Here is a 13320-nt window from a genome sequence, read left to right on the forward strand (position 1 = left end):
GCCATTTTTGGTAATTAGGTTCACCTGGATAATCCAGAATACCTCCCCATCCCAGAGACCTTAACCTAAACCACATAAGCAAACTGAACCTTGTCATAATAAAGTATGCTTCGACAGTTCCTGAGAACTAGGAACATTAATGTCTTTGACAACTATTTTTCCTACAACCTGTATTTTCTCAGCCAAGGGAATCTAAATTCAATGGGATGTTTCCTTGATAAGGACCAATACACAGCTTCTTTGTGTGCATACCAACCAGGGACAGAACCATGAGCCTTACAAGTACTAAGCACACATTCTACCATTTGTCACATTACTCCCTCTGAACTTGATAAGCATCCAAAAAAAAAAAAAAGAGGGCCTCAATTGAGTTGTAACAGCCCTGGCTATCCTAGAACCCCCTCACACTGTAGACCAGATTGGCTTGAACTCAAGAGATCCATCCACCTGCCTCTCTGCCTTGAGTGCTGTGATTAATGGTGTGCTCCACCACACCCAGCTACTCCCAGACAGGTGCTCCTGGATGTAGGGAAGGACTGAGCAAGGCAGTTTGCTTCAGTCCCTGCTAAGACTTCCTTCATAACCCTTTCCACCCCAAGATGCTTGACCAGCATAGCAACAGAAACCCTAAGGCACCCCGCTCCCGTAAGCCTTTGTATATACTCAAGATTCGAATTCACTCAGAAGGGTGTTTGTTTTTAAGACAGTGTTTCTCTGTGCAGTCCTGGCTATCCTGGAACTCACTCTGTAGACCAGGCTGGCCTCAAGTGCTGGGACTAAAGGCATGAGTCACCACTGCCCAGATCACACTGCCTTTTAAATGGCTTTTGAAACCCCCACCCACTCTTTAGCAACTCCACAAACTTTTGATGTTCTGGACAAAGGACTTAGCCACTAAGATTGTTACCAAGGTTCCCAGTCTTTCACACAGCTAAAACCTGAAGGATCACAAAGTCTGACAAATGCATTTGTCCCAGCCACAATTAAAAGGCATACAGATCCATCCTTGCACTTCCAAAAAGTGATTTATACCTAAAACCTTCAAATTCAGTAACTGTTTTAGAAGTCAAAAACAATTTTATTAGCACCAATCCAATGTGCTCTGTGACAATTGTGCTTGGATGTCTGCTGTCTGGACAGATCTGAAGATGACCCCATTCATATTCTCTTGATCTGTCCCCATGGTACCAAACTCCAGATTCTAATCTGAACATGGCTTCCAGAAACTGGTGTTTGTTTTCTGTGGTAAACTTTTAATCTGATAACCTCCTTTCAATTTCTTACTATAGGGTAGTAAGGCTACACTATATAATTAATGCTCATATTAAGAACAGCATGTTGGAGCCAGGCGTGGTGGCACACATTTAATCCCAGAATTTGGGAGGCGGAGGCAGGCAGATTTATGAATTTGAGGCCAGTCTGGTCTGCAGAGTGATGGCTCAGCAAGTAAGAGCACTGACTGCTCTTCCTAAAGTCCCAAATTCAAATCACAGCAACATCATGGTGGCTCACAACCATCCATGAGATCTGACCCCCTCTTCTGGTGTGGCAGAAGACAGCTACAGTGTACTTATGTATAATAAATAAACCTTAGGGCTGGAGCGAGCGGAGTTGACTGGAGCAAGCGGAGGTCCTAAAAATTCAATTCCCAACAACCACACGAAGGCTCACAACCATCTGTACAGCTACAGTGTACTCACATACATAAATCTTTTAAAAAAATGAAAGAAAAGCATGTTTAAGTGCAGTGAGATAATCTACTATGCAAGCTACTTAATCTAACTGGTGCTTAGACCTCCATCTCATGTGAAGAGATCACTGCTTTGAGACTGTGGCAATGACATCGACTAACATCCAAATCTGGGAAACTAGAGCTGGAAGAACAAGTTCTGGACCTATGGAGGGCTCTTGAGTTTCAATACTGAAAAACATGACTATACTCAATGGTTCTCTGTAACTCCAGACTACAAATCTTAGGCTCCCACCATATAGGGGGGTGAACAGTGCATACAACTCAACTTCACATTTCTCAAAGTTATTTATTCCACCCCAAATGGAGCATGTGGGATTTTCTAATTCTTACTTTTCATACCATGTAAAGATCAAAAGCACCAAAACCCATCAATATTCATGGCTAGTACAGCTTGTAAGAGTGGTTACAGAGAAATTATCCTCTAAGCAAAAGGGTAATGCTTTGGGTATAGGATCAATTATTTTATAAGCAAGCTAAGGCCTACTAAGATATAGGGAATAATTTTTTTTTAAGAGAACAGAGATCAGACTAGATGTAACATGCAATGAAGTAACTAAACTCTGTGTTCACACACATGGAAATGACAAATTTTAACAGACTGTTAACAGAGGAAGTCATGATGTTTGGCCCCCATTGATCTGATCTCCCTCCAACAATGCAGACACAGGACTACATACTAATAGTGCTTGCCTAACATGCCACAGGGCCTGGGTTTTCCAGGATTTCTTGTTCCCCAAAGAACTCTAGCAACTTACTGGAAATTTCAAAAATTATCAAAAGCACCTGTAACTTTACATACTTTGGGATACATGTTAATGGGAAGAACTGGCCAACTTCTCTACACCTAAATACTGAGTCATACATTATAGGTCTCACCTACCATTGCCTAAATGTGTTCAAGGCCTCTATAGCTTTTATTTGGCCTTACTTTTCCTGATGCACCCACAACCCCTGGAAACTAATTTGGAATAGAAAATGCTGGCCTTAGTCTTTTGTTTTCAAAGACAAATATTTTAACTAAAATCAGATGTTTTTCACCAGAGTTACTAACACACCTTAAATAAATCTCTGAGGTTGAGGCAAACCAGCTAGTTCCTGGATATACTGAGACCCTAACATTAAAAGGGGGGAATATAGGCTCAACTCTTATTCTGTAAAAAAGAACATCAATGACACAATCAATTTTCAGTATAATACTTTATTTTCTATTAAATGAAAACCAAGAAAATGTCAAGTTAAGTTAAAAGGCAAACCTTTACCCCTTCAAGAAAAAAAAATACAAACTGTATGTATGATACTTGTATAACAGGTCATATTTTACATTACACAATATAAAACAAAATCACTAGTCTACATTTGTTGCTTGAAACTACACATGAACTACAGATTAAGTGGGAAATGGGTTTACTTTTTTGGTGCAAATAAACATCTTGGAAAAACATACAGCATGCATTTTTCAACTGTATGCACAGGCTCCGACAGAGTCCAGTCTTAATAGCCACCACCACCCCCTCCTCCTCTTCCTTGTCCAAAATAACCACCTCCATAACCCCTTCGCTGGAATCCTCCAGATCCTCTATAGCCCCCACCGGATCCCCGGTAGTCTCCACTGGACCCTCTGTAGTCTCCACCAAAGTTGTTTCTGTAGCCTCCTTGGGAACCTCCTCTATACCCTCCCCCGCCACCACCATAATTCCCACGGTAAGAGTTGGGGCTTATACTATAACCTTCCCCACCACCATAACCCCCTCCCCCACCTCCATATCCTCCACTGCCTCCTCCATAGCCACCACCACCACCTCCTCCATAGCCACCACCTCCAACACCATACCCTCCCCCACCACTTCCAAAGCCCCCACTACCCCCAAATCCGCCACCTCCACCTCCTCTGCCACCACCAAATCCACCACCTCCTCCACCACTGAAGCCTCCTCCACCACCACCAAATCCACCTCCACCACTGCCAAAGCCTCCCCCACCACTACCAAAGCCTCCCCCACCGCTGTTAAAGCCTCCTCCAAAGCCTCCCCCACTTCCAAAGCCTCCTCCAAAGCCTCCACTACCGTATCCGCCACCATATCCTCCGCCACCATATCCTCCCCCACCATATCCCCTTCTATATCCACTTCCATTATCATATCGGGCCATCTTGGGAGGTCGTGGACCATCGCCGTACCTAGGGGGGGAAAAATCATTTTAGCTGTGCTCTGCACACTAAATTAGCAATCACAGTGAATTAATTTTGACCTAATAATGAGACTCATGTGGTATAAACAGCCCTTTCAGTATTTTTCCATAGACCACAAAGTTCCTGTAATTCACAGTATTTTTTTTATCAAGTGTTTTCCTGTACAAATGACTTTGGTGGAAACTCCTCATGACTCCCTACCTGTATTTGTTCATGTTAAAGAAGCCAGAGTAATAAATCATAACAACAGTTCAGTTATACTAAAATTAAAGGCAGATAACTTGATAAAAGATCCAGAGGATCTTTCATAGTGTGTTTATTACTTCAAAAGTGATTAAAATTGAAATACTCAAAACTAATAAGCATAAATAAGGAACACAAACATACACTGTAACATTCCTTTCTTATAAATGCAGGTGGGTGACCACTGAAGAGAAATTTCTTAAGGCAGACAGTAAAATAAACACTGACCTTTCTATTTGAGAAAGGAATAATACTGTATCTGAGATTCCACAGTATGGAGGAAAAGGCCTCATCTAGGTTACATCATTTTCAGACTTTTAATCTGTTCTACTTTTTAGGGCTTTATTTCTCATATGGCATTGTAAATTAATTTATAGGAAAAAAGGAAATCTTTTGTTCTGAGTCAAATTAAACTCCCACATTTAATGTTAAATAATTTTAACCTAAGTATCAAGGACTCTACCAACTAGTTTTAATAATTCTAGGTCTGCAAAAGCTAGACACATAAAATTAGGTACTCACCTTACACTTCCAATCATAAGGTTGATACCAGCAGCTGAGGGCCTAGAAATCTGTCGGATTGTGTTTAGCATATGTTCATTTACAGGGTCCAATTGGCTGATAATATTTGGTTGTTTGGACACTTCAACAACCAGAGCTTCCATGGCTGCCCGGAGGGCTGTGATGCATGCTGCAGCTTCATGAGATATTTGCAGTCTGATCCTAAGATGAAGGAAAACAAGACATAAAACTGGAAACATATACAGAAAGAGGCAGATGAATACCTGACAAACTGCCCTCCCATGTGTTAAAGTCGTGGCATAAATTTAACTATTTCATTAAAATTAAGACATGCCCCAAACCTAGGTGAATGTAATAACAGTAACATTCAGTATGAACATACAAACATCTCAAAAAATGTCCAGTTCTAAGTATATAATATACCAGACTAAGAACATCTCTAAGGACTATTATTAAACACATTATTCTAAGAAATCTTTATTCTAAAAATTCAGGTTGAAGATTACGACTGAAAGTCCCTACCAGTCATCTATAAACACAATCTGCCCATCCGACTGGACTTTCTTGGAGGCAAAGAGAAGTAGCTGTAAGGGGGTCACTAAGGTCATGCCTTTAGCAGAGATGGCTCGGGTTCTAATCTGTAAATAAAGAAAATGTAAAATGTCACACATTGATAGGTAATTAGTCACATTACATTTCTCATCTTTCAGACTTCTCTAATCCTCTTACCTTTTCACCAAAAACAAAGAAAGGAGATGGGTACTTCATGTCTTGGCTGCTGAAAGGACAGTTCACAGATGACTTGTGGATAAGTGCATTGCGCCCTTCAGTGGTAAGAATCTTTCTCTTCTCCTTATGATAGCATACATTGGGGTACACACCAAAAGCCAGCAGAGAGATAACAACATCCAAATTATTATCTGGTCCAGTGTTAGTAAACACTTGTGTCAATAAACAATCTGTAAAAAAAAATTTTGGGAAAATGGTTTGTAAAAATTAAATAACAGCATGACTCTCTAAGCCCTCTGACAACTTTCTTAGAACTTTCCCAACACAGAGCAACTTTGAGAAATGCATTCGCTGTTATTACTAGCAAAGCAGATGAAACGACAATTCAAGAAGTCCCTATGCCTGGTTCCATAGGGTAGTGGTTATCACATCTGCTTTATATGCAGAAGGTCCTGAGTTTGAGCCCCAGTGGAACTATGTGGTGTGCTTATTAATTAGGCCAGTTGGCAGTGGCGCACACCTTTAATCCTAGCACTTGGGAGGCGGAGGCAGAGGCAGGCGGATTTTTGAGTTTGAGGCCAGCCTGGTCTACAGAGTGAGTTCTAGGACAGCCAGGGCTATAAAGAAAAACCCTGTCTCAAAAACAAAAAAACAAAAATAAACAAACAACACCCCCAAAACAAACAAACAAACAAACAAACCTACTTCAACTATAACCTTTTAAAATTCTACTTTCTGGTACTAACATATATTCTGTTTCTGGTTAAGCCCACTCCAGTTCACAAAGTTTAATCCAGTTGGAACTCAACTTGCTATAAACAAAGTTGAATAAGTGTCTCATCCATCATATAAAAATATGTATGTTCAAATAGGTGAGAATCATAAATATTCTCCTGTACCTGTAGTTTATTGCCATGACTCACAAATTATCTTTTTAGGGGAGTTTCTTTCTATATAATTGAGAATGGGTATTACAACTAATTCAGACTATCTTTGAATTATCACTGATTTTATTCTGCTTTTAGCCCCCTAGATCTAGAGTTACCAACATGAGACACAATGACCAGTTTATAAATACCTTCGGGAAATCCAGAGTTAATCAGAATCTCTTTAAGCTGTACTTTGGCCTCCCAAGTCATTCTCAGTGTAGCCATATTGAGTCTCTTCTGCTCACAAAAACGTATTTCTGCTTCTTCTCCACTCATCCTAAACAAAAGAGAAAAAGCATTCACTCTCAAAGGCTCAGCAAGCTGAATTACATACTCAAATAGCTTACAGAGTTGCCTATAAACTCCTACCTAGCATCATCCCAGGCTTGGAATACTGATAAAAGAGCCACGTGATCAGAAAATCTGTTTCCAGCAAAATTCCGGTGTATGTATCCCAGGCGTTTTCCTTCGCTGATAAAGGGTTCTGGGAAGCAGGTAGCAGCAGAGATGGTACAGACAGCATCTCCCACACTGAAACAAGAGTAGTATAACAGTTTAAGTCTTCTTGCTAGAAGACCTTCAAATGTGGACTGAATCTTCTGTTGGCTAGGATACTGCCTCTATCCCTGAACTCATCAAAGAACTCCAAAATAAAAACTAATATTAGGGCCCCCAATGGAGGAGCTAGATAAAGTACCCAAGGAGCTGCAGGGGTCTGCAACCCTATAGGTGGAACAACAATATGAACTAACCAGTACCCCCAGAGCTCGTGTCTCTAGCTGCATATGTAGCAGAAGATGGTCCAGTCCGCCATCATTGGGAAGAGAGGCCCCTTGGTATTGCAAACTGTATATGCCTCAGTAGGGAGGAACGCCGGGGCCAAGAAGTGGGAGTGGGTGGGGAAGGGAGCAGGGGACTTTCAGATAGCATTTGAAATGTAAATGAAGAAAGTATCTAATAAAAAATTGGAAAAAAATTAATAACAAAACTAATATTTACTATAAATGACTATAGTTAAGATTTTTTTTAACACCAGATCATCTTGTCTTTATTAAATCCAATCTATTAAAAATAAAACAAAAAACTTACTAGAAAATACACCCCATTATCATCATTTTTCCAAAACGAGGTTCAATGGGGAGTTTAGCCAGGATTCGTCCAAGAGGAGTCAACTCATCATTGGCATCTAAAGCATCAAGTTCTGTAGGAAAATACTTATTTGTGAGTGATGTCAATAAATGTGGTATTAGTATTTAATCTTGTGACAAGTCAAATATGATGCCTGGAGCAAACAAGTCAAAAAACAAAAACAAACCCTGGATTACCTAACACAAAAGATGCTATAAAAGTATGTTCTATGCAAACTGGACTATAGCCATTGATACAGTAGCAGCATCAGCAATTAAGTACCCACATATCCTATAAGTAGTTGAGTACAAGATTCCAAGTTAAATGCAGAGCCATCTGAACTCAATACCCTTATTTTTTACACACCACTTTTATAACAAATTTGAGATAAAAACAAAAACCAAAAAGCCCAACCTCTAAGACACACACACTTAAAATATTAACTACAGGTGAGGAGTAATCCATGTTCTGGTTAGTGTTCTCTAGTTCATTAAATGTTTACTGAATGAGACTTATTTACACCCCTTCAGCCATCAAGTTCCTCATGGAAATTATGATGCATAGCTGCATAATGCTTAACAAAGTTCTCCCCACCCAGTCTGTATCTGACTCACTCATTAAATAGGATTTGTCAGGTAAAGACAGACCAAGAAAGTAGCACTTACCTCTTAGAGTATGCTCTGCTTCAATTACAGCATCCAAAGGTGGAGGTTCGATTGCCTTTGCAAGGAATTGGCCAATTCCTCCTAGACGCAGAAGTTTTATGCTCAGAGCAATTTCATGCAATGGTGTTCTAAACATCTCTGGTGTCATGTGGGTCTCTAGTCTAAAATTTAGAAGTAGAAAAGTCAAACATGACAACATAACAAAAATCTTTGCATAAAAAAACTGGGTATTATAGTGGCCCTTTCCTAGTCTATACCACACAACTTTTCCTATTGACTACAAAACTAGACTAGTTGACTGAAAACTGGCTCCTGACTTTACTTTCACAGCCAGGGTATCTTTTAACTGATAAGTAGAGGAGTAAGGAAAAAAGTTAATGCTAACACTTCTAACTATGGCTACTACCTACCGATCCTACCTATTAACAAGCACGGACAACAACAAAACGGCCCCAAACTCAGCAAAAGGCAAGACATAAATATAATAAAACGAAGCCATCATTTCCAACAGGTCCCAGTGCCAACCATTTTGGAAACAACCAAAAAAAATCGTACAAGTTATTAATACTATTTACTGGGAAGTTATTATGAACAACCACGGTTATGAGCATTTGATGGTAACTTACTTTCCAGACCAATCTGACAAGTCTCACGTTACCTGAACTCAATAGGACAAACAGAAACCGTAAAAAAAAAAAAAAAAAATTTGACATCTCTAATTCAGAAGTGTTTCTACCAGGGACAAACCACTCAATGTTGAAGGTCAACTAAGAACATCAAGAATTAGTGGGTGATTTTACTGTAAAAAGCAACTTACTACTGACTGGTTCAATTCCAAAGACAATCAAATGTTGTCTTTCTTTGGTGTTTTTGCTTTGTTTTGTTTTTTTGAGACAGGGTTTTTCTGTGCAGTCCTGGCTGGCCTACAACTGAAGAGATTTGCCTATCTCCATGGTAAAAGTAAAAACAAGAAATCCAGCAGTACTGGCACATGCCTTTAATGTCAGTACTTGGGAGGCAGATGATATCTAAGTTGAAGGCCAACCTAGTCTACAGAATGAGGTCCAGGACAACCCTGTTTCATAAAATCAAAGGAACTACACTTGGCAACAGACCTTTAGTCATAGCACTAAAAAAGCAAAAGAAGGCCCACGTTTAAGGCCAGCCAAAGGTTCATGGTGAGAGCCTTGAAAAATCCCACAATCAGTAATTCCAAACTGATAAAGCAATAGAACTAATTAATGTCCATAAATCCTTTTATTACATAAGCTAACTAACAATGGCAACTTCTGATTTCTTACTCTTATTTCTACACATATAAAATCCCATTATTCAAGCGTAAATAGACCTTACTAAGGGTTTAGATATATATGTAGTTCATGGGGAAGAGTAAGAAAGGCATGCAAGATGTGTAGATGAAGAAAAATTCCATTTTTACATGAAAACCTCACTGAACCATCAAGATGGCTTAGTGGGAAGAACCCAACTGACGGCTTTCCCCAAGCTGTTCACTGCCCTCTATATATATTGTCCACCCCAATAAAAAAATGTAATTTATTTAGAAATTTACCTGTCAAAACGAGCTCGACTACAAAGGTGGAAACAGAACCCAGGTCGTACACGGCCAGCTCGCCCTTTCCTCTGCTCAAGGTTTGTTTTTGATGCCCATACAGTAGCATAGTTGGTCATATTGTTGTGAGCAGTAAATAGTTTCACTTTTTGTCTAAGAAAAAGTAGTTATGAAGACAGTGTTAGTATTAAATCAGTAATGACTTCATATTCTTTTAGCTGCCACAACGATGCAAAGATAACCCAACATTATATATATATCACTTATAATAAGAAGAATTATGGCATGCTGGAAGTGAGGATAGATAGCAGAATCCTAAAAGTTCTCTGGCCAGCTTAGTGAAAGACCTTATCTCAGAAAATATGCAGACATGGATGTGAACATACACATACAAAACAGAATAATATATCCTAATAGCTACTTACAAAGATGTATGTGAATTCACAACATAATAAACTTAAAAGACTAGCCTAGTGGTGCAATCTTATAGACCAAGCTACTTAGTAGGCTGAGGCAGCAGGACCACAAGTTAAAACAGGATGTGTAATCTACAGATTGACTTCTAGACTGTCCAACCTTGACACCCCCCACCCAAAAAATGTACAGAAAGGACTCTGTCCCACCAGAACTGTAAGCTTAAAAACAAAACACACCCAAACCAAAATCTTTACTTTAGCACTGTTGGGACTATACTTCAATAATTAGGGACCTAATTAGAATGTGAAGACTGGTTTTCAAGGTGGAAGTCATCCAGGTCAAATCTGACATCAGGAATGATCAATCTCACGGCCACTTAAAATTCACAAATAACCTTAAAAGTAGCTATAGATACTTACTACTACATAACTGAGATTAAAAGTTAAACTTATTAGGGAATCAAATTTCACCAACACAAATACTAATATTGAGAAAATGTGTACAACAGTTATAACCAGGCTCTTTATTGTCCCCTCTACAACATTTCTGTGCACTCATTTATATAATAGGTATATAGTCAATGCAACAGCTCAGCTCACATAGGTTTACGTCCTTTGCTCCAGGCTGAGTTGCACTACATGATCAAAGCTGGAAGATCTCATAACACTAGGTTGTAGGGTTTTATCTTCTGAAAGTAGTACCCTCATGTCAACTGTCTCATGCTAAGTAAGAATTGTATTTATACAAAAAACAGCATGAAAAATTCAGGTAGCAAACAACCAATGGGATGACCAAATAAAAGATCCCATGATAATGAGAAGTCAGAAGTTAGAAGTAAATTTTGGCTATATACTAAACCTGGTAAATATTCTTAATCTAAAATCAGTGTATACAAACACATGGTGCCTGTATGGCATATAAAAGTAAAATTTGACAATGAAGTTTAAAAACTAGGTGTGAGAGTATGTAGGTGTGTGAAACTATAGTATTTGAGAAAGAAAAGACAAGTCTGAAGGGGAACTACCTCCAAAAAAAACCAACCAAACAAACAAACAAAAAACCAACCAAACAAACAAAAAAACCCAAACAAACAAACAAACAACCAAACAAACAAACAAACAAAAAAAACCAAACAAACAAACAAAAAAACCAACCAAACAAACAAAAAAACCCCCGACCAATTAGGTGCCGAAGAGACAGCTTAGTGGTTTAAACTACTTGCTGTCTTACGGAAGAGCTGGGTTCAGTTCCCAGCACCCACATGAGCACCATGCACACAATTAGTGCACACATATACACACATGCAGGCAAAACCCTGATGCAGATACACATACCTTACTAAAAAGAAAATAACAAGTTTTGGGAACTTACTTGCAGGAGTCAATGACGTAAACAACATCATTTATGGTAATGCTTGTTTCAGCAATGTTTGTGGACAAAATAACCTGAAAAAAAAATGGTATAAATTTACACTAAAAACTTTCTGCTTATAACAATACAGCAACAGGATTAAAAAGAAAAAAATGATCAAATATGGAAAGACTTTTCTATAATTTTTGATACTTTAGCATTTCCCTAGTAGCTCTTGGAACATTTATTAATAGTTAACATCTATATCACATCTGATCTCCTTGTGATGCCATATTTACCTTGGTTACTCCATCTGGTACTGGATCAAACACTTTGCGCTGTTCCTCACGAGGAATCTGAGAATGGAGAGGTAGAATCTGATACCGGTGACTTCCTATGAAACACAAAGGTTAAGGACAAAACCTAAGCAAGTTTAAAACAAATGTTCTTTACAAATGGTTTTAATCAACAGACATTATCATCCAGGACAAAAGCAAAAAATACTCAAAGGCAATCTAAAAAAAAAATACTCATACCGAAATGCGAATTATTTTCTAAATGCTTTTGCATAGTATAAATCAAGTTCCAGCCAGGTAAAAATACCAACACAGCTCCAGGAACATTAAGGGTTTCAATGTATTTAAGAAGCGCCTCAATAAGTTCAAAAGGAGTTTCCTTTTCATTCAACTGAGACATGCTCAACTTTGTTTCTGGCCCATATTCGTCACCACATATTAGGTTGCAATTTGCCTAGAAGAAAAATGAACATGATTTTTTGGTCATTTATTACGGCTCTTAAATGTCTTTTTCTACACAAGTGACATCTAAATGTCTTTTTCTACACAAGTGACAGTCATATGCTGTCAGAGATTGACATCAGTTACTTCCATCTATGTCAGGCAGCTCATAACTGTCTTATGTCTCCCCCAGTAAATATCCCAAATAAATATGAAACTTTCCTTTAAATGAACAAATTTTAAGTTAAAAGTTTTAAAAGTTAGTAATGTGTTTGCAAAGTCTGGGTTCAAATAAAATACCCAACATTAACGGTCCTGAACTGAATTAAAGGATCTCATGTAAATGTGATGGAGAATATTCCATTTAGACTAATAATTTTCCAGGTACTCTGACATACAGCAACACAACACAAAGACTTCATATACTGGAGTATATAACCTCAACAGTTCCATCATTGATTATGGAATTATTTGAATAGTCACTAAGATATCACAAATAATTAAACAACCCTGCAATGTCAATTATTCATGCTGTGCTTCAACTTAAACAACTGTTCTCCATCAGATATTCTCATAATTAAAATTCTTTAGTCCTGAAGGTATAAAGAAAAATTTACTTACATCATCATCTTCACCACCATCATCCTCCTTATCCTTCTTTTTCTTGTCCTTTGGAGGAGGAATGAATTGAGTCATCTGAATGCAGTCTTCCAGAAAATACTCTGTCAGGGACAATCAAGTTAGTTAAGTACACAATAATTTACAAATGATACAGTTGTAAATTCACTCGCTAATCTACAGTTAAATCTCCTTTAATCCCTATCAACTTGAGTCTTCACAAACTAAGAAATTATAGCAGTAAAATTTCATAGTCAAATTTAACTAAGGTAATTCATGAATATAGTCTTACAAAACCAGCTGGGCTTTCCTCTTTATACACTTATCATACACTCTCCCCACCAAGATCTCAACATATAAACTGGAAGAATGCTACCAATCAATATATCTGAAATTCTAATAAGCCAAGAAATGTATAATTATATCTTGCATATTTCAACCACAAAGTGACTCCCCAAGATTGCAAACCAA

General features: G+C 38.3%; 1 protein-coding gene and 1 non-coding gene across 4 annotated transcripts in view; one reads left to right on the forward strand and one right to left on the reverse strand.

Annotated features, from left to right (window-relative positions):
* Positions 1-2931: 2931 nt before the first annotated feature.
* The window catches only part of Dhx9 (DEAH (Asp-Glu-Ala-His) box polypeptide 9), a 31933-nt gene continuing 21544 nt past the window's right edge, over positions 2932-13320 (reverse strand). The window contains exons 16-28 of one of the 3 annotated variants that reach the window (XM_011247918.3): positions 12853-12953; positions 12031-12244; positions 11794-11888; positions 11516-11589; positions 9728-9880; positions 8158-8318; positions 7454-7565; positions 6734-6895; positions 6514-6641; positions 5436-5665; positions 5229-5344; positions 4707-4907; positions 2932-3929 (exon numbers count right to left, since the gene is read on the reverse strand). In XM_011247918.3, coding sequence (XP_011246220.1) covers positions 3245-3929; positions 4707-4907; positions 5229-5344; positions 5436-5665; positions 6514-6641; positions 6734-6895; positions 7454-7565; positions 8158-8318; positions 9728-9880; positions 11516-11589; positions 11794-11888; positions 12031-12244; positions 12853-12953 — 2432 coding nt within the window. In that variant the 3' untranslated portion in view covers positions 2932-3244. The remainder of the gene's footprint in view (positions 3930-4706; positions 4908-5228; positions 5345-5435; positions 5666-6513; positions 6642-6733; positions 6896-7453; positions 7566-8157; positions 8319-9727; positions 9881-11515; positions 11590-11793; positions 11889-12030; positions 12245-12852; positions 12954-13320) is intronic. The other 2 variants (NM_007842.2, XM_030246403.1) reach the window with 2 other exon arrangements.
* Positions 5840-5912, forward strand: n-TIaat13. Its single transcript has one exon. It is a non-coding gene; the product is annotated as a tRNA-Ile (tRNA).

This window comes from Mus musculus, chromosome 1 (genome assembly GCF_000001635.26).
Source record: "Mus musculus strain C57BL/6J chromosome 1, GRCm38.p6 C57BL/6J".
NCBI classification, from domain to species: Eukaryota; Metazoa; Chordata; class Mammalia; order Rodentia; family Muridae; genus Mus; species Mus musculus.